Source organism: Arachis ipaensis, chromosome B4 (genome assembly GCF_059453495.1).
Source record: "Arachis ipaensis isolate K30076 ecotype BB chromosome B4, ASM5945349v1, whole genome shotgun sequence".
Lineage (NCBI taxonomy): Eukaryota > Viridiplantae > Streptophyta > Magnoliopsida > Fabales > Fabaceae > Arachis > Arachis ipaensis.
Genome location: NC_142439.1, coordinates 148,202,589 through 148,226,656, shown reverse-complemented (window position 1 = coordinate 148,226,656; position 24,068 = coordinate 148,202,589). Strand labels below are relative to the sequence as shown.

Sequence of the window (24,068 nt, the reverse complement as noted above, 5' to 3'; positions counted from 1 at the left end):
CACAAGAGAAATTAATTTAAATTTTGAATTGAGAAGATTTGTTTTGGTGTGGATTATTTTTTGTTCCATGAAGATAGATAGATGATGGTGTTTGATAGTGTGCAGAGAACCTAGGAACGATGAGAGTGCTATTTGGCGATGACGTTAGTCAACATTAACCACGATATCAACTGTCACGGAAGGATGAATTCTACTAATTCGATTATTTTTTGAGGATTCTTTTGATTGATTTTATTTTTTGGCAACTAAAATGGAGATTGGATAATTTTTTAAGAACGATTTTGACTATTAACTCATAATATTATTGGTGTCTCGACACAATTCACATGGTAGAGATCCTCACTTATCTCTCATAATTAACCAGAAATTCAAATAATACCAACTATTCTATGCTATCACAGTATCACCAATTTAATTAACAAAAATATTTAGTAAATAATAAAAAATCAGTCTAACACTACTTATAAAATTATCTTATTCTGTATTTTTAGTTATTATCAAAATAATTAGATAATATGAAATACAATGAATATATAATTATAGACATTATTATATACATAACGTTATAAATATTAACTTAAATAAAATATTTTAAATTATTATCAATATGATAACATTAGTATATACACATTCAGTTACACAGTAGTTGACATCTGCCTAATTTGAGTTGTAAAGTAGAGTTAAAAATATACTATGTGCACATTTTTGTATCTTTACATATGTATACTTGAAATAGAATGTATCATGAAAATAAATAAATAAAGCATAGAATATCTGGTGAGTGGTCAATACAAGATTTAATTAAGAGAATAAGCTAGCTAGGAACTTTTTCAGAAATAACCCATCTTCAATTATTGATCCACAATACATACTTTACACCTATGCCCCCAATATTTATACTTCCATATTAATGGTAACATATATAGGTTGTCAACCAGGAATCCTTTCAGTTAATAATTAGATAAAAAGATATACAGGATAAAGATATAGGTACATACCTAATTAGTATTAGGCTAGGGTCGTTTAGTGAGTTGGCCAGCTATATATATCCAAAAAAATGGGATAAATATGTTAATTTGATAAATATTTTGCAAATTATTATCTACAAAAAACCAGTAATATACTAAATAAAATAACCACATTATAATTAAATAAGTTTAATAAATGTTAGGTTAGATATGTGGTGTGAATATACTAAAAGAAAAATTTCAAGTGTAGCGGGATACTAGTGTTTCAATTATTTTAACCGTTAATTTCAATTAATATATATTATATATATTTTTTATAATTCATATCAACGATTAAAATAATTGAAATACTGGTGTTCCTGTTAAGTGTTTTTCATTTTACGAGGAGTCTTAAGTGTTTTTCATTTTTAATTTTTATACTCTAAAATGAACCGCAAAACAACTAATCTGGCCTTGCCAAAACCTGTGAATGGTATATATATAGGTTAAGTGAACTCTTTCATTTCATTTTATTTTATTTTGCAAGCTATATGAGTTGAATCTTGTGCCATCTCTATTATAAGTGCAATTGCTTCGCCAAATAGCTACTCTTTCATTTTTCTATTATTTTTTTAAAAATGATCACAAACTATACCTCATTTTATCTTATTAATAAGTAGTAGTATAAAGTATTAACCGTTTTATGAGAATAACATTCTTATCAAAATTCACATGATGAACAAAAGCAAAGCAAATCAAAGTTTAATCACTACTGTTGGATTTGATTTTATTGTGTGATCTTACTAATGTACTAGCTAGTTAGATAGTGTTTTATTCTTTACAAAAACTGACAATTAATTAAGAGTGGACGCAAATAAAACACAAGGCTTACATTCTCCTCGAAGTCGCGAGTTGCGCCATGCATGCATCTGATCTTTGGAACTTCCAAGAAGAGAAAGAGAAAGACAAATAAAGGATAATGATGCACGCATTTGATTGTAACAAAGTGTGTATATATCATGCCATGTGTGTGCATTATGCAAACTTAAACAGCTTCTAGATATTAGTGTAATAATGTAGTGTAGAGAGAGTTTGAACTCATCACAACAAATTGACAAGTGCATATAATAATCCTCAAATTCAAAAGGAATGCGACATCGACGATACATAATATGCATAGGCCACGAAATAGATGTATATAATATGAGACCTGCTACACATACAAGTCTTTTTTGACGTACAAGTTTATACAACTTAACCCTAATTCAATAAAATCCACTTTTATAATGTAAGGAAGAAGAGGAAGAATTTTGAATTATATAGAACTTATCAATACACATACATAAAAAATTCTTAAATAATACAATATAAATGACTTGTATGGACTTGTATGTGTAAATGACTTGTATGTAGAGAATAATCCATATAATATTTATGTTTTCTTTGTAGATTTTTTCTTAATTTGTCAAAAATAAAGAGTAAAAGTAGCATATAATATCTCTTAAAAAAGTGATTCATCTAAGACTCTTATATGCATTATGCATGCCGTTTGATTGGCAAATTTGTGCATTTATGTTGTCACACGGTCATGGAAGTGATATTAGTGGAAGTCAAAATACACTTTTCAAGGTTTTAGACCATATTTCCTCTTCAATTTTAAGGTTTTATTTCAATTTTAAATTTTTATTTGAAATGTCTAGTTAGATAAGTAGAAATGAAAAAATCTTAAGTATAAGAGGAGTGGTTTACAGATGTTTTATGATGGTGAAGATCGACGCAGAATTGATTTTTATGTTAGTTAATGACATTGTAAAATTAAATACTTTTTTAGAAGTCACTCAGATAAAGATGTCAAAAATATTTTTTTAAAGATATTTTTTTATGATAATTAAAATTTAATACATATAATCGATTAAACTGTGTTATTGTTATTAAAATTAGAGCCGACAAATCAGTTTAACCGAAAAACTAATAAATTAAATTTTAAATCGATTTAAACTAATATTTTTTATATAAAAAATGACTACAATATCTCTATTATAAAAAATAACTAAAATATCTCTATTTTATATATATTGATTTTGAAATCCTAATTCTATGATGGCAGATAAAAGAAAAGAGATAGAATTTAGAATTTTTAAAATTAATATATATAATAGGAGTATTTTAGTCATTTTTTATAATAAGGATATTGTAGTTATTTTTTATAAAAAAATAATATTAATTTAGACCAATTCAAAATTTGATTTATTATTTTTTCGGTTAAATTAATTGTTTGGCCTATTTTTTATAAAAATAACACAATTTAATCGATTATATATGTTAAATTTTAATTATTAAAAAATATCTTTAAAAAAAGACGTTTTAAACGTTTTTATCTGAGTGACTCCTACTTTTTTAGACAAGTACAACAGGAGTATTTTTTAATAATAATAATAATAATAATACTAATACTAATAATAATAATAATTGTCTAAATGAGACAATTATATTTAATTATTTAAATAGTATGTATAACTCAAAATGAAAATTTTGTTTTGTATATGTACTGTGCTATTTTATTAAAGATCAGAATTGTGTGTTATATCTTCTCATTATTATATAATATTAAAAATAAAATGAATATAATGCCAAAAAGTGAACATTTTGATTAGGTTAAATATAAAAATTACATTATTTAATTATGGAAAATAAATGAATTCATGAAAAAATATTAACATTTTTATTTGACATAATTTTAATATGAATTGAATTTATAACTTTTCAATTAATAGGTATATGTAATGTCTTAATAGTGTAAATCGTCTATGTAAGTTTTATTTGGTAAAATTTTTTGAAGAAGTTAAAAATACAAATTTTTTATTTTGTGTTTAGTAAATCGAAAAATCACATATTTGTATTTGTAATTTTTAAAAGATAATTAATTTTTAAATTAAACTTTTACATTTATGTCTATTATATAGTTCTCTTTAATTTTAAAAGTCGTTAACTTGTTATACTAAACACAATTGTAGTGTTTGTACTTATTAAAAATCATATTTAGTTTGATTTTATCATATACAAAGTACTATAATTTTTTAAAAAAATTATCTTTTAAAAAGTAGTTTTTATAAACTATTTTTAGAAATAACTTTTTTTTTATCAAATCAAGCCATACTATAAACATGACTATGACTTATACCCGGTGACAACCATGTTGAATATATCTCTTGTTCTCTTTTTCTAAAATAACTAAATAAAAAGGCATGATAAAAATAAGAAATACCATTCTTAAGAAAATGCTAAAAGCTACTGTGGCGCATCCAATGCAATAAGCCTAATTTCTTTGTCCCTACCGAACGTGATCCCTTAACCAACACCACTACTACAAAGAGAATGTGAGACTGGATTCTCATACTTTAATTTTCTGGTAGCCTTTTTGCTATAACGTTTTTATTGTATGTAATGGCATGCATCCTTTTCATACTCCAAATTGATTCTTTTATTTTTATTCTACAGATATTAACTACTCCATATTTTATTGAATAAACTGAATATTCAATTACTAGCTTTTTATACAAATAAAACAACTTTTTAAGTCAATCCTTTCAACAAATGGTAAAAACGGGAAAGGGAGGGAAAAAGTATCTAATTTCAGTTTATTTGTTGGTTGAAAGTTAAAACTCTACTCTCCCTTAGAATTTAGAAATAAGAATCATAATTTTATGAAATTTCTATTTTATGGTATTTTTTTAATGTGAAATTTATTATGATCAATCCTTATGTTAATCGCTAACGTTGTTGGGTTGATCAACATTCAATGCATCATTTGTTGTAATGAGTAGTATAAATAGTTAAAAAAATTATATGCACAAAACTTTCACAATTTTATAAAGTTTTTAAGAGTTAAATCGTATTTTGGATGAAATTTGGTTCAATACTTAAGTTTAATCTTTGCAATTTCGTTAGTCTCAATTAGAACTTTTAAATTTATAATAGTTACGATTATTTTTGTAATCGAAATGTTGATCTGGTACATTTACTTAACACGGAGGACAACTGCACATGAATTTCCATTATTTTTTGTCTTTCTAAAATATTGAGACACAAATTTATAACTTGAGACACTAATTTTTTTTATAATTTTTTTCCTATCTAACTTACCAAACACACTATGAAATTAGTGTTTTCTTATGTCTACGTACTCTTATGTATTTATGCCTGTGTCTCATTTATGTTGAGACAAAAACCAAATACAAACACACTTATGTAAACATGACCTAACACAGTTCTAGAAAGACAACAATGGATGATCAGTTTGAGAATTTCGAGACTTTATCTAGAGATTCGTTTTAATTGTAGGTACCAGATTGAGTCATCTAATACCTTCTCTAGGTCATATAATCGTTACCAAGTACATTCAGCACTAAACATGCCATTGGAGAACACTGTATTTAAGGATTTAAACAAGTAAATGTGCGAAATCAACGTTCTGATGACGGAGATAATCGCAGAGACAACTGAAAGCCACTGTTACAAATTTAAAAGCTCTAATTGGGGCTAACAAAATTATAAATGTTAAATTGAATATCGAACCAAATCTCAAGAGTTAAATTGAGATCTATCTCGTTTTTATTATTAACATAACGTTTTCGTGGGAGTATTTTTTTTTTTTCAATGAAAAAAATATTTATTGCATATCATGTTATAATCACTACTTTATTTTTTATATTTGCAATAATAAATTAATGTGAAAGGAAAGTAAGATTTATAGTAAATACAAGACCAAGCTTTTCGTGAGTTTCGTTAACCGCGTTATATTGTTAATTACCATTCTTTTTAAACGAAAATGTTTTTAATAACAAAAAATATTAACTAAAAATGATCAAAATTTATTATTTTTATTTTTATTTAATACACACAATAACAAATAAATGTTAAATAAGATAAATTTAAATTATTTAAATTATCTTTTTTTTCTTTTTAGCATTACTGCTTTTTAAAATAATATCCCAACAATTATAGGTCATTCATCCACTTATTAACGACCATCAATATTATTATTATTATTATTATTGGTAGCACCTTCCCATTTATCATTATACAGAAAACTCTCAATTGAATTATTTATGACCATTATGACACTACTATGTGCCACAATTTAGCATGTTAGTTACATACTGAATCATGCATATATGTATACATGTTTTTATTAACGTTGAACTTGAAATTTATTTAATCTTCTCCATCCTTCGTTAATTAGTTGGAGCTAGTATTGCAGATTGATTCTTGTACTTTCTATGTGATGATCATCGTTTACAGATGAAATACAAAGCTGAAACTGGCAATCCAAGATTATAGAACTCAGCAAAATCTCGAGTGTTGAAATTTTGACGCCACCCAGGACCATGAACGCTATGTCTCCCAATCTGACGGAACAGCACAAACACAATACGATGAATCCCTGCTGTTGGTCGTGGACTTTCGTACGGCACTATCTCTTCTCCTATCAATTATCATCGTCATTACCGTCGTTATTGAATGAATAAGCATATTTTTAACTAGTTATTTGTTATAAAATTATTTTTTGAAAATTTAGTGTTTACGGTTAGAATTTATAATTTATAATTTATAATTTAAAGATTAAAATTTAGAATATAAAATATAAGATAAAAAATAATTAATTAATATTAACTAAAAATTAATTTTGTAATTAAATTCTTGTTAAATATGAATATAGTACATATAGACACATATATACATACCATAAGAAAACAACAACAATTAATAATAATAATAATAATAATAATAATAATAATAATAATAATAATAATAATAATAATAATAATAATAATAAGAAGAAGGATGATGATGATAATAATTTGTGTATATCATTTTTTAATAAAATTAAATAAAGAACTTAATAATAATAATAATAAATTTAAATTTAAAATTTACTTATAGTAAAATCAATTATATGTAATTTATAATGCAAAATCTAAAAGTGAATTATTACATGTAAAATGTAGAGGATTGACAATTTTTCTCATAATTAATTCACAAACTTTAAAAGGTAAGATACATAAGATTAAAAAAAAAAAAAACTCAATTCACATGTTCATTAAAAATAAGAGTTTCTATTTTTCTTGTTTTCTAAAATAATTTAGCTATATTTACCAGAGTAGTTTGACTAATATATTAACTCAAATCAGTTTATTACAAGAATAACTTAAATTTCTTCTATTTTATTTGTTTTTTCTGTTTTTAATTCTAATATTCAACTTTAAATGATTGCTTGTTAGAACAGTTAATATATGCCTGAATATGCTAACTAAATTTTAATAAAACGACGGAATAAGAGAAATAGGTAGAAAACAGAATTAGAAGTTGTATGTATATACGCACCAAAGTTTGCTTCTGTAGTTTCGGGAATATTGATTACCAGCCTGGACATGCACATCAAAGACCAATAAAACATAATACTCAGTTTTCAATTTTTTATTATTAATAACTAATTATTTTGATTTTCTATAATCTTACCAGTGCAAATATTCTCTCTCGTTTGGATTACATGGACTAGGTGCATCAGGATCCACCATGATCTGTAAATTAAACTATAACATCAATGATCCTAACCCTAGAGTTAGGATAGTATTTGTTTCTCGTTATATATATAAGACGGGTAATAATAATAGGATCGTAAAACCACTGAGTATATATAAGACCAGACCAGTAATAATAATAGGATTGGAAAACCACTGTACTCAATCATGAGTACATATATATATATATATATTGTTTCTAATAAGTCGTAGATTTTTACGTCATTAACACTTTTATATGGTATCATGAAATTACTTATTTTAAAATTTTAAATGTTAAAAAGATATATATAAATAATTATATTTTTAACATAAATAAAAAAAAGTGAGCAGTTAGTTACCAGAGTGTAAAATGTCCTAAGGTCATGTCCACCAACTTCAACTCTTGGTTTATTGATGATCTGGGAGGGTCTGAATTCACAGCAATTGATAACCTCTTGAATGTTATTGCCGTAAACAACCCTCATGTTGACAGAACTTGTAAAGGGATCCAAAACATCCCCAATTACACGGCCTAGAACAAGAGGATCATTATGACCTAATGATAAACTACTTGATCTTGCTCTTGATGATGACGAGGACATGCTTGTTTTTTTAATTTATTATTGGGAAACCACTAATATATCTATATGTAACGTGGTAACTATAATGCATATGAATGAATGTATCCATGCACCCTTTTATATCTGTTGTTTGTTTCTTAAATTTGCTGTGCCACCATCTTAATTAGTGTAGCTTTTTTTTCTTTATTTCTAAATTCTAAGATTCATCTTCTATATTTGTCTAAAAGGAAGAAAGATAAGAAAAGGAAATGTTCTGTATGTAAATGGAATAAAAAGAATCTAACTAGCTTAGCATCTCTTCCAATCTTACAAAATGGAGGTTATCATTTTTTCTTTTTCGTTTTGACGTCTTGTATACATCTGTGTCTTCAACCATATTATTATAAACAAAAATGTTGTTCGGGTTCTTAACAATTATGCATAAAGGACACTGATCCATACCCAATAATTCAAGGAAAATGGTACTTGTACAATAAAAATCAGCCTTTGGTCCATCTTTAATATTATTTAATTATTCTTTAATTAAAACATATTTCTATTTTTTTATACACATTTATAATTAAGATTAATTTAAATTTTAAAAACTAAAATTTTTCTAACTTCTTACTCACTTCATAGTTAGTTATTGTTTCCTTCTTTTATGTTCCTTCTCTATTTGTAACACGATTTTCTTCTTTCTTCTATTCTTCTATCTCGTTTTCTACTTCTTTCTTATAGTGGCCATAATTTCTTTTTCAATTGTAACACATTTAAAATTAACTTATAAATCTAAAATTTACAAAATATTTTTACAACACATCCAAAATCATAAATCTAAAATTTAAATTTAAACATTAAAAAACAATTGCAACACGTCTAAAATTATGAAGTGATACACAAAATATTTCTAAAACACATTCAAAATCATAAATAAAAAATTTAAACTCTTGCAGTGGCCGTAATTGCAGATATAACAGTGTTCACAATTTGAGGATTGTGATTCTTTAAGTTATTCTTCTACCTAAATCATTCTCCAATGCAAATTCGGATGTTGTACATGGCGTGCAAAATCAATGTAATTGAATAACTAAACAAAATCACTTTCTCTTAAACACATCCAAAATACCTAAGGTCCACTTCCGATGAAGAAGGATTAGCGACACTGATGAGGACTAATGCGACGAGGAGTAGGACGAAGCGAGTATGTGGACTGAGAGGAAGGCGATGCCAAGGACGAGCGAGGCGGACGACGGTGTTGTAGAGGAACGGCCAAGCTGAAGAATGGCGCTGGGGATGACGCGGTGGCGCCGAGGAGGACTGCGGCGCGGACGAATAATCACACGAACGAATTAAAATCTTCAATTTTACTGAATTTACATTTTTTGAAGTGTATTTAAATGATAATATGTTAATAATTAAAAATAATAAAACTGAAACAGAAATTTTAAATTTTAAATTTAAATTTATTTAGTTTGTATTTTAGATGTGTATTCAATTTTAAAAAGACACTAAATCTATTTAAATATGTTTGTTTTACTTTTTTTTAATTATTGTAATAAAAGATTGAATATTGTACAATTTTTAAAGGATACCTAGTTGAATTGATAATTCATATACACGACGTTATATCTTGAAACTAATTTTTGAATAATCGACCCAATATCATCAATACAGAGGGACCTTTACGATAGGTGCAAATCTCGGCCACTAAAGGTATAGGTCAGTTACCACTAGCTATAATAAATAGGAGTTAATCAGAACTACAACACACAAGGGATGATACAGAAAAAAGATCATTCTCTCTTGGCTTTTAGTGATTAATTTCTTGAACATTTTCTTAGAGAAATACTAATAATTTGAGCGTTCGAATCCTTTTTGCAGGTTTTCTACCTGGGTCATACGTCCGAAGAACTTGTAGCACGGAAGTACAGGAAAAGGAGATCCCCAGCACCTACAAGCTATATCTCGAGAGTAGTTTCTAGCCAGAATATTTGGCGCCCACTGTGGGGTCCAATTTCAAATGTAACCCCACATTCCATTATTCTTTCCTCCTTTTCTTTTTTCTTTTGTAGGATTTTGAACCATGACGGACAATTTCATAGCTCTACCACCACCTCCGACCCATGCGAAGCTTTTGGCCATGAACGCTGCTTTACAAGTAGAAGTTCAAAAGATGGCCAAACTGCTGGCAGCTAAGACAAATAACGACAAGGAGAAGAGGAGCGCAAAAATGTTAGCGATGAAAACCCTAACGAAAAATGTCACTGTGAATCAAACATGAAGATGGGAGGGACATCTCACAAGACAGGAAAGAAGTGAACAACCCCAAAGTACATGTCACTAAGTTCGAATCCATAATGGTTTTAAACGGTGCTTCTAACCCTATCTTATGTCGATCTTTTCCTATCTTTTTGGACGGAACTGATTTACTTTGGTTTTCAAATTTGTCTGCAGGTTCAATTTCAAGCTTCAAAGAGTTTGCCGATTTATTTGTAAACAACTTTGCAGCATCTAAAATTTATATACGAGACTCAGATTACCTCAGCACAATTAAGCAGGGACAACATGAAAGCTTAAATGATTATATGACGAGGTTTGCAAAGGCAGCGATGGAAATTCTCAACCTTAACCCCGAAGTCTATTTACACGCTTTGAAAAGGGGGCTTCATCCGAAAAAGTTTCAAGAAGCAATAGTAATAGCAAAGTTCAAAACACTGGCCGAATTTAGAGATAAGGCAATATGACAAATTGAGATTGAAGAACTACGAGAAGCAAGGAGAGCAAAAATACCACCACCATGCAAGGAGGATGATAAGCAAAACAGAACAAGCCATATCCGAGACGGCAAAAGACCTTTCAAATTGACACCAAAATTCGATTGCTACACACAGTTCAATAAGAAAGAAAGGATATAATAGAGAAAATCTTACACGCTAAAATCATCAAACCCTCCCAGCAAGGCAAGAACCTATCAGGACCAAAAATACGTCGATAGAAGCAAGCAATGTGTTTTTCACCAAAAATTTGGATACACAACAGATGAATGTGTGATAGCAAATGACCTCTTAAAAAGATTGGCGCGACAAGGATTGCTAGACAAATATGTCACTGGCCGAATCCAAAGAAAGACAACAAACCCCCAACAACAGAAGAACACCTGAACCTATCTTCAGCTTCAAAAAACAACACGAGATGGCCTACCCAAAATCAACCCCCCACAACAAGAAAAGTCATTAATTGCATCTCAAGAGGATTTGCATGACAAGGAATTACCAGTTCGGCCAGAAAAAGAAGTTACAAGAACCATGCTAACTCTGACAGGGGATGATACAAAAAAAAATCATTCTCTCTTGGCTCTTAGTGGTTAATTTCTTGAATATTTTCTTAGAGATAATACTGCCTTGAGCGTCAGAAATTTTTTTTGCAAATTCCCCACTTGGGTCATACGTCTGAAGAACTCGTAACACGGAACTCAAAAATAAGGAGATTTCCTAGCGCCTACAAGTTATACCTCGGGAACAATTTCTAGCCAGAATAGACACAAAATACAACATTATTAACATTATGTATTTAGAAGATATATATATATATATATATATATATATATATATATATATATATATATATATATATATATATATATATATATATATCATCGTAGATACATAGGAACACTACCTTGGAATTTGTCTCTAATGGTTAAGAAATATTTGCTAACAATCAATATGGTCTTCATATTTTGTTAAATAAAAAAATTAAATATATAATTAATAATAATTTCTTTATTTAATTTGTATCTTAGAAATACATTTAATGTTAATTAAAAAAATACATAATTAATTAATTAATTAATAGTGATATTTTTATTTGGATATTGAAAATAGTTCTGGGTACTAATATTTGTAATTTTACAAAAATAATAATAAGCTAAGATATCTAATGTGTTGGATTAATTAATCAAAAGGTCATGACTTATTATTATTATTATTATTATTATCGAAAATCATGATATATATTTAAAGTAATATTACATGATTAATATAATTTATTATTTTTTACCAACAACTAATAATATTTAAAAGTATTGGTTAAAAATATAATATTATATTATTGGCTTAAAGTATTATATTTGAACTATTGGCTAAAAATACTAATCAATATGAATTAAAATTGCTAACCCTTGAAATATTTTTACACACATATATTAGGAACTTTATTACAAAATTTTAAAAAATTAAAAACTTTCTTTTGTTTCAAATTGATATGTTTTTATATATAGCATTAATGATATAACAAAAAAGAAAAAAAGAAAAACTAATATATATTCAATTTTCAGAAAGAAAAAAAAATATCGAATAAATTAGCCAAATAAACGAATTTCAAATACTGGTATTCACTTACTATTTCAAAAGACCCATATAGTATTTCTAATCAGTCATAAAAATATTTAGTACTCATCATTAACTGCAACATGAGTAACAATTGCTTTAAAATTTAGTTTCTAACCTAGTAGATGTTACCTTTTTTTCTTTATTTGTTTATTACTTTGAATATTTGAAGTCATAATTTTAATTATAAAAGATGAAAAATAAAATAAAAAATACCTTACTTGATGTCAAATTAATGTATTGTTCAATTTTTCATATAATAATTAAGAAAGAACATCTCTCTATATATATTTTATATATAGATATATATCTAGATATAGATGTTCATTGTTGTTATTGTTATTGTCAATGCTTCATGCTTGTTGCTTCTATTGATCTGTCTATATTGTTATTGGTATTGCTTTTGTGATTAAATTGTCACGTGGTCTTTAATTACCATTCATGATTTTTATTATTTTAGTGATATAAATTTAAAATTTATTATATTAATCTTTGAGATTTAAGTCTAGATACTGTATTAGTCTCAAAATTTTTTTTTGGTAGTGAATCAAGGAACACCATTTCATTTGACATACAAATAAGACAAAAACAAAGTTGTTTAAAAAATGAAAGAAGTTAAAATAATTTATACATCATATAAATATTTTTTTATCTTATTATTTAAACGCCAAAATAAAACAAATTTATTTAGTCTTGTATTCAGTGTAGCATATCAAAGCCAATTTAACAATTCGTTTGCTAACTCATTTACTGCTAGAAAGAATTTAAAAATTAATATGATGCTTAAAACTATATTTTAAAGATTAATATAATAAATTTTAAATTTTAAGAACTAAAATAACAAAAATCATAAATCTACTCATTGATGTCATTATTGTTGCCACTGCTCTCATAATGCTGATGTTGTTATTGGTTGCTTTGATACTAGATAGATTATAACGAATGGATATTTTATCATAATTAATAATATTGATATTATAATTTAAAAAAATAATAAAAAGGTAATTTCAGCAAATATTTTAAATTGGAAAATATAAATAAATAATTATTTTAAATGTTAATAATTTGTCTTGATCGTCTTCTGAATAATCTAACAATATGATGTCTTATTTTTTTTTAATTAGACATTAAAATACAATATTTTAAAATAAGTGCATGAATAACAAATTTGCTCTATAATTTTGAGTTAAATTTTAAAGTGGTATTTAAACTTGTGAGTCTCGAACTCATTTTTGAACTTAAAATTGTCTTAAATTTATCCTTGAACTTAACAACGGTTATCCTTTAGATATTTTTCGACAACGAATTGATGACGTAGTTAGACAGAGATTATGCTGGATTTATAAACGTGGTTATTTTCTTTCTGGCCTCAAATACAATTGAATTGTCTACCCCACTCGTTGCTACCTCGTCACTCCCAAAATTGACTCTACTCTCTTTAACGAGAGCATTGGATCTCTCCACCAGACATACTCCCATCCCCGCCGTCCCAAGTTCTCTCTCATTGGCCGCCGATGCCATGTTGCTGGCCTCCTCTCCACCGCTAAGTTACTTTTTCTCTCTTTTGATGACCTTTAAAATGTCAAGAACCGTGTGATCATCGATTATCTAAAATAATTTATCAAGAAAGATCTAAAATTCGACAGTGCTGGTCATCTATTATGGAAGTGGTACTGTTAAGGGAAAAGGAGAGTTCGCTATAGTAAAATTTGGTAAGCAAAAAAGAAAGAGAGAACAAAAGTTAAAAGATTTTTCCGAGTTCACCTTCACTTTCATATTCAAAATGGAAATAATAACGTTTACAAGTCTAGTGTGGTTTCCATCCAAATATCTCATCAATCCATTGCTGGAAAATACTTTAGGATGATCGTTATTAAACTCAGAAATAAAGTTGGAATAATTTTAAATTTAAGAATGAGTTTAAGATTCAATTACAAATTTAGAGACTACTTTAATGTTTGAGTTATAATTTTGTTCATCCATGTTGATGTGAAGAGAGAGAAGGGAAGGGGGGGGGGGTGGCGATGCTATTTTCTAAGATAAGAATTTGAAAATGTGGGACCACTATCTTGCTACACAATCTCTCCTTTGCAATTGTTGGGAACTCGAGGAATCAGAACAATGTGGTCTTGCATGGATTTTTTTTCTCTAAATGAATATCCTCCTTATCTTCTAACAGATCACAGGTTCAATCAGGGCGGAGCTTTGTAGGGAAGGGCTAAAACAATTAATAAAATTAATTTTAAGTTTTTAATTTTTCTTCTTTTTTAAAAAAAACTATATAACCTATCTAAAAATAAAAATAGTCAACTCAAATAGCGAATTATCCTTCTAAATATCAATAATTTATATAAAATAGAAAGTTAAAATTTGACTAATTAATAAACATATAACATTCTTTAATATATATATATGAAAAAAATTCTAAACAAAATGCATACATCCTTGGTTCAATTGTGCATAATGCCACAATAGTGTTTTATTTTAGTTCTTTCATCGACATTATTATTATTATTATTATTATTATTATTATTATTATTATTTATGCTAAATACAAATTTTACATGACTGAAGACACACTTTTTATTATTGATAAAAAATATCTTTAATTTTTCTTGAATCATTCCTTTAATATTTTAAACGGTTTTAAGGATATTTAATCATTTTAACCAAACCCAACTAAAAAAACAATAATAAATTACCGGACAAATAGTTATTTCTCACCATGAAAGATTTATACACTAATAAATCTATCAACAAATGATTATTTACACTAAATCACAAGAATGATTATACTAGCATAACTATCAATGCACAGAACACTAACAACTAAACACAACCACTAGAATCAGTCACTATATATTTATATATAAATATATGTGTATTTTAATTTATTTTTAATATATATTTTGTATTTCAATAAATATTATATATTAATGATTGATTTTTGTGGTTGATTTTAATATACATCTAACATAGTCGTAATAAAAATTATAACGAATGAACATTTAATTTAATAGTATATTAGTACAAGTGCACAAGTAACCACAAATTAGAAAAATATAAAAGAAATACTTGCTCCGAAACTAAACTGTAAGCACTGCAAAAACACATTACATCAGTTTTGAAAGGGAGACCGCAACTAAAGTTTTAAGGGTAACACTGGTGAAGCATGTCCCTTATTATTTAGGGTTAAGATTAATGAATGGATTAGATCGAATAAAAATTGAGAAAGATCATAGGCATAGTGAGAAGTGTTCATATATAGCTTAATATCAAATGTTAATTCTATGAAAGGTTTTGGCACCTTTAAAAAGATGGGGAGAATAGAGTCTGCTGCAATCTGTCACTTAAGCTGAGTTTGGAAGTTTGGAAGAGAGACAAAAATTGAATCTCTATATTGTATTTGGTATAAATTGTATAAGATTAAGTTATGTCTAAGTATCTTTTTTTGTTTAAGATAAATATGAAGAGTGAAACAAGTAAAATTACCTAAATGCTCTTGCTAATTAAGAAAATAAAAATAAAAATAAAATAAACCCCAATCCCTCAAAGCTTAGCCTCATCGTTGCCTCTCCCATAACGTCACAAACGACGCCCTCTACTCCTTAGAGCTTAGCCTCACCTCATGCTGGCCAGGCCTCCACTCTTCGACGACAACGACGCAGCCTTCTTCACCACCATTCACCTCTACTTTTGACTCCACCTCTCTTTTGTTTTTGCCACTATCACTGCCTCTCTCCTTAAAGTCGAGATCTGTGTTTGCCTCTCCTCTGCTTTGTCATTTCCATTGCCTCCCTCCTTGTCATCGAGATCTATGTCTCCCCTTCCCTCTCCTTGTTAATTGTTGGGCGGAGCTAGACGAAAGATTAGAGGGAGACAAAAAATATTTATATAATAAAATAAGACAAATAAAATTTTAAAGGAGCTAAACTGAAATTTACATATAATTTACATGTAAAAAATTAAAATTAGGAGGACCATTGCCCCCTTTGCTACAATGTAGCTCCGCCCCTTACTTGTTGGTGTTGTTAAGGTGGGGTGGCAGTGGTGAGATATCATGATGAGAGTAGGTATAGTGGTGAGGTGAGGGATTAGGGGTGGTGTTGCGGTGGTGAAGTGAAGGATATGGAGGTGTTGTAGAAGTAGTGGTGAGATGTGGGTGGGATGATGAGTCCACCGGTGGTAGATGTGAGAAATATGGGTTGGGTCAGGGAGGTGAAGGTAAGGAATTAGTGGTGAGCTATGGTTGGGACAGTATGGTGAGTCCATTGGTGGGATGCATAGAGAATGTAGGTGAGGTTAGGGGTGTTCGCGGTGCGGTTTGGATCGGTTTTGAGTAAAAAACTCATCCGATCCAATTTTGAGCGGTTTGGATTGGATTTTTGCGATTTTGTAAATTAAAAAAATTAAATATATATATATCAAGTCTCAACATCAAATTTTAAATAACCAACAATGACATAGCAAGTCTTAACAATATCTTAAAAAACCAATGATAACATAACAATAAAAATAAAATTAAAGGTTAGTTAAAATAAATAAATAAATCACATTTTGAACATAAAATATTATTAAATAATAATAATACCTAAAAAATATAAAAATGTATAACAAATTGTATATGTTATAAGTATAATTGTAAATATAATAATAAAATAATATTATTATAACACATTGTGCGATTTGGATTAGATTGGATCCGTTGTGAAAAGTAGATCCGAAATCTGATCCGATCCAGCGGTTTGCAAAAAAAAAATCCAATTAAATCCGAATTAGTGCGGTTTTAATCGATTTTCAGTTTGAATTGAATTAGATGAACGGTTTAATTTAGATCGGTTTGAATTTGAACACCCCTAAATGAGGTTAGAGAGGTGAAGATAGTGGAAGAGGTAGAATAAGAATGTAAAAAGTTAAATGAATATATTTTTGAAAAAAACTTTATTAAATTTTAATCTGTCATTAGAAATTTCAATCTCCTATATCCCCATTTTTTAAAGGCATTGAAAAGATTAAAATTAATTTCAATCTCTAATCACTAAATACAAAACTCAGTCCTAGTCCTAGGAAACAAATACATCCTTATGGATTGCCATGATAGGGTATACTAATGTCAAATGTTAATGTTATTCATTTCTTTGTATCTAAGTATCTAACGGAGAAAGCTTCAAAAATCCGATTACATTCTTTCTAGTACATGATTAAATCCGTTATTTCCTATCCCAAATTACATCCATATTCCTAATTCTAGCAGTTCCAATTTCCAAATCAACATTCTTTCAGAAACACACCAAAATAAGGCATTAATCCATCAAGACAGAAGAGAAAACTAATTCATATCTTTTCAACCTCTGTTATACGACCAACCATTAGCGATAACAAAAATAAGGCATTTCAACGTATTCCTCAGCACACAAATTTAGGCATGACAAGCAGAGGCAGCAGTGTACCAAGATTAAAAGAAAAGACTATCGTACAGACTATGTTCTCATTTAGATGTACTTGAGGCCAGAAATATACTGTTGCCTAGTGATTAGATACTGAGCCAGGGAATATATAACTCCTAATATACCCAAGATCTTAATCTTGAGAATATCTGTACATGCAATAGGGAGCAGATTAAGGGGTAAGGTTATCCACGGGGGTGAATCACTCTGCTTTGTAAAGCTCCATACATACCTGTTGAACAGTATATGACTTGGGAACGTGAGAACAAGGAGGGCCAAGTTCTTTACCACAAATATCCAGTCAGGCCCACCGATTTGAAGACCCCATCCTGTATTACCATGCCAGACATCTTCCCATATGCTGTAGAGGGCTGTCAAAACGAAGTAGACAGATATAACAGCAACCACAGGAAAATATCTATGTTTGTCCCCAAAACCAGCAACAAAATCAGAATCTTGATTCAGTAGCAGCAGGATAGGAGCCAGGAAAAATATGGCACGGTTCGAACCACCGGTAAGGTTGATATTCAAGACTAGGCATATAGCGAAACACATAATTGTGGCAACATTGCCAACGGCAGGCATCCAGGATCCATCAGCAGCCATCCTCTTAATTGTAAAGGAGGGAACAGTAGAAGCCCGGCGATGCTGCATGAATCTCATTCTTGGAAGGAAACTAGCAGATGCACTTTGACCGGAATTGCTGTGTCTAATGCCACCTATATCAATAGCCTTCTCCCTTAAAATTGAAGCAAGTTTATATTTTATCTCCAAGGCTATTAGCATAAAGATTGCTGCATACAAACCAAGAAGAGATGTCCTGGCCCCCTCAATGGCTAGCAATGTTGTAAGATTCCTCTCCTCCTCGCCCAAATTTCCTATTTCAGTGTCTTTAAGAATATTTTTAATTCTCAGTTGGCCCTCCAAAAGATAAGTAACTGGAAAGAGAGCCACAAGCAGAGCGAATACCCAGGGCAAAAGCTTTGTGCTTGAGGCAGATGGCAGATGAGTGAAGACAACAAATACAGAGGCACAAACCATTGTGACCACAATGAGAACATGCAGAATGCCTGTCCAGACAAAGTATTCAGCAGAAATGTAGACTCCCAGGGCAACCCCCATTGCAATGGAATAAAATGTCCTTAATTCAACAATATATTTAATGGGTATGATAGATGTAACAGATGCTAGAGAGAGCAAAATTGCAATAATAAGCAACCAAGAAGGCCAGGTAGGCTTCCCCGCCATGTAGCCATAAATTGAGATATCATCAGCCGAATGGCGGGCAGTCTTGATTAGGTCTGACTGGTAAGTCAATGACAAAGGGAGAGGGGGCTGCATCAGAATAAAAAGCAGACCAGTTGCCACTACCAGCACTAGGCTTCTTTTGGCAGACTGCAGGGAAAACGAAAAAGCTCATTATCAGCCTTTAGTACCATGCATCAACCAAAAATAATTTTTAATTGGTTATGAAACGTGGCTAGCAAATAATTTCCAATGAACATCAAATAGTTCTCACCATTAACAACCCAAACTAAACTGAAAAACACTGAATTGAATGGTTATACATACCAAAACATGAGAGAAATGAACAGCGACAATGGGAATACAAGCCAATCCAGTCAAGAGAATGCATGATCCCAGGATTAAACCATCTGAAGGAGACCTTCCATTCCACCACTGAAGTGCTTCAAAAATCGTTTCACGACAAAACCATACAGATAAGGCAACCACAAAGGCATGCGCATAACCTTGCCAAGATTTCATCCTAGAACCTGTTTTTGATCTATCCCTATAAATTCCAGGAATAGCATAATATAATCAGGCATAAAATCTAGAGGCATAATACAAGTTAGGATCCTTCCAAACTATTTTAAGAATTTAGAATAACTTGCCTATAAAGAAGCAATGGAGGGGTAACAGCTAATAATAGAAGAGCCGATACCCATACTACAGACTTTGATGCAATAAACAACATGGCGAGCTTTGAAGAATAAAGACAAGTCAAAATCCATACTGCTTTTCCTCCGATTCGTTGATCCACATGTAGCCTTCTCACCAAACCCAAACCCAATAAAGTTGTCATCACAACCATATAGCTAGGATACATCACCTCATCCTCAAACCCATAATAGTAAATGCTGGAGTAATTGAAGAACCGATTCTCGATGTAGCATAAGAGTAATGCATAGCTTATCAAGCCAATCTCGGATAAAAATTTTAACTTCGAAGGTAGAAGAGCTAAACCAGGAATAGCCATTGCCAGGACAGCATTTGCTATTATAAGTTTGCAGAAAGATTTCAGGGACATGCCTGCTAGCCAAATATTTAAATCCCAGAAGTTGTGAAGCACAAACCATGTAACCATTAAACTCCCGAGAACAACAAAAGCAAAGTAAGATGGCAGGCTCTTCTTTTCAAAAAATCGAGCCAAATAAAATCCGGCAACTGCAGGCAGAGGAAGGAACTGCAAGTCAAAAAGTAAATAATCAATAAAAAAGAGTAAGGAAAAACAATAAAGGTTAATCAAATTGAATATGTAACGACCGAAGTAATTAACATTATCATCATCCACCAAAGAAACCAGCAGCCAAGATTAGAATATGTTATGAAAAAGCTATGCATCTCATAATATGAAAAGCCTCCTTTTTTCCTAATGGTTCATAAGTTGTTTCATTAATCTGATTGAATTTTAGCATACCATGTTATTCCCCCATTTCCACTTCTAATTGATGACAGCATCTTGTAATTCTTTCAGAATTAATCTGTCGGTTATAAAGAAGGAAAAATGGAGACAATTATTAAAAAGGAATGCACACACCATCTACAATAGACTGTTGATTTCTGTGTTCGATATTTGATGAAGCAAAAGACTGATTATTGATCATCAGCACAGTGGCAATGATCGGATCATCGAAGAAATATCTCAAGCTGATCTTAAATCCAGGCAATTTAAAGTAAAAACAGTTTCTCACTCAAGAACCTAATTAAACATAGTCTCCCCCATCTCTCTGTGCTAGGCGCCACCACACAACCCAGATAGAGATCACCAGATATATCTTCTTGATATCAATCTAAAACTCTCATACTAAAAATTTGAACAGAAAAAATCCAGATCATAAATAAGTAATAGAAAAAGAAATAACATATCCCACAAGTTGCAAAAGTAAAATAAATGAAAATCAACTGAACAATTTTTGGCCATCATCACAAGACATCTAGATAGTTGACACTAATCAACCAAAAAATATGCATACTACAGTCTCAACATAGACAAGAACAAACCTTAACAAAACCAACCAGAGTGAATCAGACTACTATTTTCTTTGCAACCACTTGCAGATTCCAAATATATGTAGACACACTAACAAAACCACATGTCTCTAATGTTTATCAGTTCATTATAACCAGGAACACCTTGGTTTTTGCACACCTACTGTTTTTCTTGTTTGCTAGTCTGGCTCCAATAGAATATCACAAAGAAAATGATGCAGGAAGTTAAAGGGTTATTGAGGATTTATGATGGTAGAGAAAGGGTAAGCTATGATGGTTAGACTGATAGGAGTCACCTATTGGATGGTTTTTCAAATTCTTAACATGTATAACAGCTCTAATTTAATTGAAAGGCTTCCTCATGTTACTTAGTTAGAAAGTGAAGTGAGATGAGAGGATACAAGTCCTCACAATGTTGGCATTGTGTTCAAGAGTTCTTCAAACACCATTTTGCGCTTGACAAAGTCACCACATTGCTCGTTTACTCAATTTTCTTTTTCCTTTTACTTTTATAGCATTTAGTGACTCCTTCATTATCCACGTTGTAAGATCATTATCACGGCATCACCTTTCTACCCCGCGAAAATTAATAAATTAAGAAAGTCTCCTATCATCTATCAAAGAATAAAGCAATACCATTCAGATAGGTCTACCATAACCTATACCACAAGCATCAAGAACATCAGAGACAAGAAATAATGCTGAACATATTCCAGGTATAGGAAGACTAAAACCACCAAATATGAACAAACAAAAACAACACCTAATTAACAATAAGGTAATGCCAACAAGATCCCAGGCAGCTAGCTAATCAATGTGATAGACACAATCAGCGATCAAGAAAACCATCATATTGAAAACAAAGCTGAACCTGCTTACCAACACTGGGAACCCAATGACGACAGCTCCGGCAGCGCTGACCACAATGGCGGAGGTGGTAAAAGCCACAGAGCTGAGGGCGTCCGAGACCATCCCCATGGCATAGGAACCAGCGGCAGCAGCCCCTCCAAGCATAGTGATGGTGACCAGAACATAATTCAAGGGTGGGGGCACCTGAATGTACCTCCCAAACGAGTGGAAAACCACCCTAACCTCCAAAGCAACGACAACAGCCACCAAAGCCACAGCACCATTGACGACCCTTATGCTATGAACCTGGTTCTCATTCTTGGTGACCCACCACAAAGCACCCTTGGTGGAGGCATAGAGCTGAAACAAAAACGGCAGGAAGAACAGGAGAATGAGGTCGCAGAAGGCAGCAGCAGAGGAGAAAACGAGGGCGTAGTGCGAACCAAGGTGAAAGACAAGCGGTAGGAAGAGAAGGTAGAGGGTGTGGACACAGCTTTCGAGGGGTCCGAGGATGTAGCTGTCGTGAGGAACTTCGCCGCCATGGAACCTGGCCCTGGGGGTGGTCTTGAAGGAGGAGAGGCGGGGAATGGAGAAGAGCCAGTAGAAGAGGGAGTTGAAGGCGGCGAGGTAGTAGGCGGCATTGCGGATACCGACAGCGGAGACAGTGGCCCAGGTGAAAATGGATGAGGCGGAGATAGGGGCGGAGGCGAAGAGGAGGCGCTCGAGGGAGAGAGCGATGGAAGGGTTCTCGAGAGGGAGGAAGCGGAAGTTGAGGGAGCACCAGACGCCGACGAGGAAGGTGGTGTGGGCGCAGAGGAATGAGGAGAGGAGGGTGAGAGGGAGGGAAGAGCTGAAGGTGGCGAAGAGTGAGGGCGAGGCGAAGAGGAAGAAGCAGAGTTGGGAGAATATGAGTGTGAGCCACACGCCGAAGAAGGAGGGAACCTTTGAGGTCACCACGGAGTCCAGGATGTAGGAGATCATCAGCCCCACCACCAGAACGGATGCTACAGGGGCGCCGCCCAGGTCCAGCAGGAACATGGCGGAGGGAACCAGCGCCATCGCGATCCGGTAGTTGTGGGTGAAGCCGGAGGGGTTCTTGATGGATCTGGAGGATGAGGATGTGGAAGGGGAAGCGGAGTGACCACGCTGGTTGCCATGGCTCTGGGATGACGAATTCGATTCGGTGGAGCTAGGGTTCGAGCTTTGCTGGGATTGGGAATTGGAGAAGGAGAATGAGGGAGCGCTGCTCGAGCTTGATATGTAGGGGCGGAATGATCGAGGCTGCAGCTCCGGCGGCAGCATTTCTTTCTTTTCCTCCTTCTTCTTCTTCTCAGCACACGGCGGTGGTGGTTGTCGTTTTGTGATGTGATGTTACTACTACTTTTTATCAGTTGAGTTGACTCAGCTTACACACCTCACTCGCCTCGCTTACAAAACTTCGATGACGATGCACATTGTCTTCCTCCACTCTCCACTAACCTCTTTTTTTTTTTTGGGTGGGGGGTGTTTGGACTTTGGAATACCGAATACCTTCGTCTACTGAATTGCACTCTCCACATATCTTTTGATTGTTTTTGACTTTTTGTTGGTTACATTGCAGTTCAGACTTCAGAGTAGTCAGTATGCTTCTGCTTCTGCTAAACAAGGCCGTTTCTTTCGGAAGAGTCTTTGGGCTCAGGGTCGCCACTATTTTTGACAGCTCGCTACAATACATAAAAAAGAAACAAAAAGTAGTATGGGCCAAAATGCTCTACATAATCTGGAAACCAGAAAAAAGATGCTACGGGCCCAAAAATGCATAGCTACTAATGTCTGAATTTTCATTTTTTAATTGAGCAAACCATAATGAACGAACAAAACTAGTTTGATATTCATAAAATATGATTTTTACGTAACAAAAATATTCAAACATTAATTTTATTCATGTGTAGATTTTTTAACATTCCAAACTTTTATTGGTATAAATGCTAATTTTTTGTCTTTTTTACAAAAAAAAAAATCGGTGTCCGTACAAAAGTGACTATTAGAGTTAGGTAAGGTG

At 31.5% G+C, this 24,068-nt stretch overlaps 2 protein-coding genes and 1 long non-coding RNA gene across 4 annotated transcripts; all 3 read right to left on the bottom strand.

Annotated features, from left to right (window-relative positions):
• Positions 1 to 5,969: 5,969 nt before the first annotated feature.
• On the bottom strand, positions 5,970 to 8,158 carry LOC107638208 (protein FLOWERING LOCUS T-like). Of its 2 annotated transcripts, none has more exons than XM_016341377.3 (4): positions 7,870 to 8,158; positions 7,467 to 7,528; positions 7,332 to 7,372; positions 5,970 to 6,432 (listed from the first exon to the last, which is right to left on the bottom strand). In XM_016341377.3, exons 1-4 carry the CDS (start codon positions 8,110 to 8,112, stop codon positions 6,236 to 6,238), a joined length of 543 nt encoding a protein of 180 aa, XP_016196863.1. In that variant the 5' UTR covers positions 8,113 to 8,158; the 3' UTR covers positions 5,970 to 6,235. The 2 variants fall into 2 exon arrangements, with proteins under 2 accessions (XP_016196863.1, XP_088340015.1); XM_088483889.1 differs by having other exon boundaries at positions 5,970 to 6,426.
• Positions 8,159 to 15,826: 7,668 nt separating this feature from the next.
• Positions 15,827 to 16,700, bottom strand: LOC148569614 (uncharacterized). The gene is made up of 2 exons (XR_015881415.1): positions 16,478 to 16,700; positions 15,827 to 16,315 (listed from the first exon to the last, which is right to left on the bottom strand). It is a non-coding gene; the product is annotated as an uncharacterized LOC148569614 (long non-coding RNA).
• A 1,077-nt stretch (positions 16,701 to 17,777) lies between these two features.
• NEF1 (no exine formation 1) lies at positions 17,778 to 23,590 on the bottom strand. The gene is made up of 4 exons (XM_016339312.3): positions 22,058 to 23,590; positions 19,801 to 20,372; positions 19,478 to 19,697; positions 17,778 to 19,300 (listed from the first exon to the last, which is right to left on the bottom strand). Exons 1-4 carry the CDS (start codon positions 23,327 to 23,329, stop codon positions 17,951 to 17,953), a joined length of 3,414 nt encoding a protein of 1,137 aa, XP_016194798.1. The 5' UTR covers positions 23,330 to 23,590; the 3' UTR covers positions 17,778 to 17,950.
• Positions 23,591 to 24,068: the final 478 nt, after the last annotated feature.

Bases quoted from the DNA above. Each gene is read 5' to 3' on its own strand.
- LOC107638208 (XM_016341377.3), bottom strand. From the start codon at position 8,112: ATGTCCTCGTCATCATCAAGAGCAAGATCAAGTAGTTTATCATTAGGT. The intron at 7,529-7,869 runs GTAACTAACTGC...TTTAATTTACAG, and splicing joins TTAGGACATTTTACACTCTG to ATCATGGTGGATCCTGATGC. The intron at 7,373-7,466 runs GTAAGATTATAG...GTGCATGTCCAG, and splicing joins GAGAGAGAATATTTGCACTG to GCTGGTAATCAATATTCCCG.
- NEF1 (XM_016339312.3), bottom strand. From the start codon at position 23,329: ATGCTGCCGCCGGAGCTGCAGCCTCGATCATTCCGCCCCTACATATCA. The intron at 20,373-22,057 runs GTAAGCAGGTTC...TTTGACTTGCAG, and splicing joins TCATTGGGTTCCCAGTGTTG to TTCCTTCCTCTGCCTGCAGT. The intron at 19,698-19,800 runs GCAAGTTATTCT...TGGAATTTATAG, and splicing joins CCTCCATTGCTTCTTTATAG to GGATAGATCAAAAACAGGTT.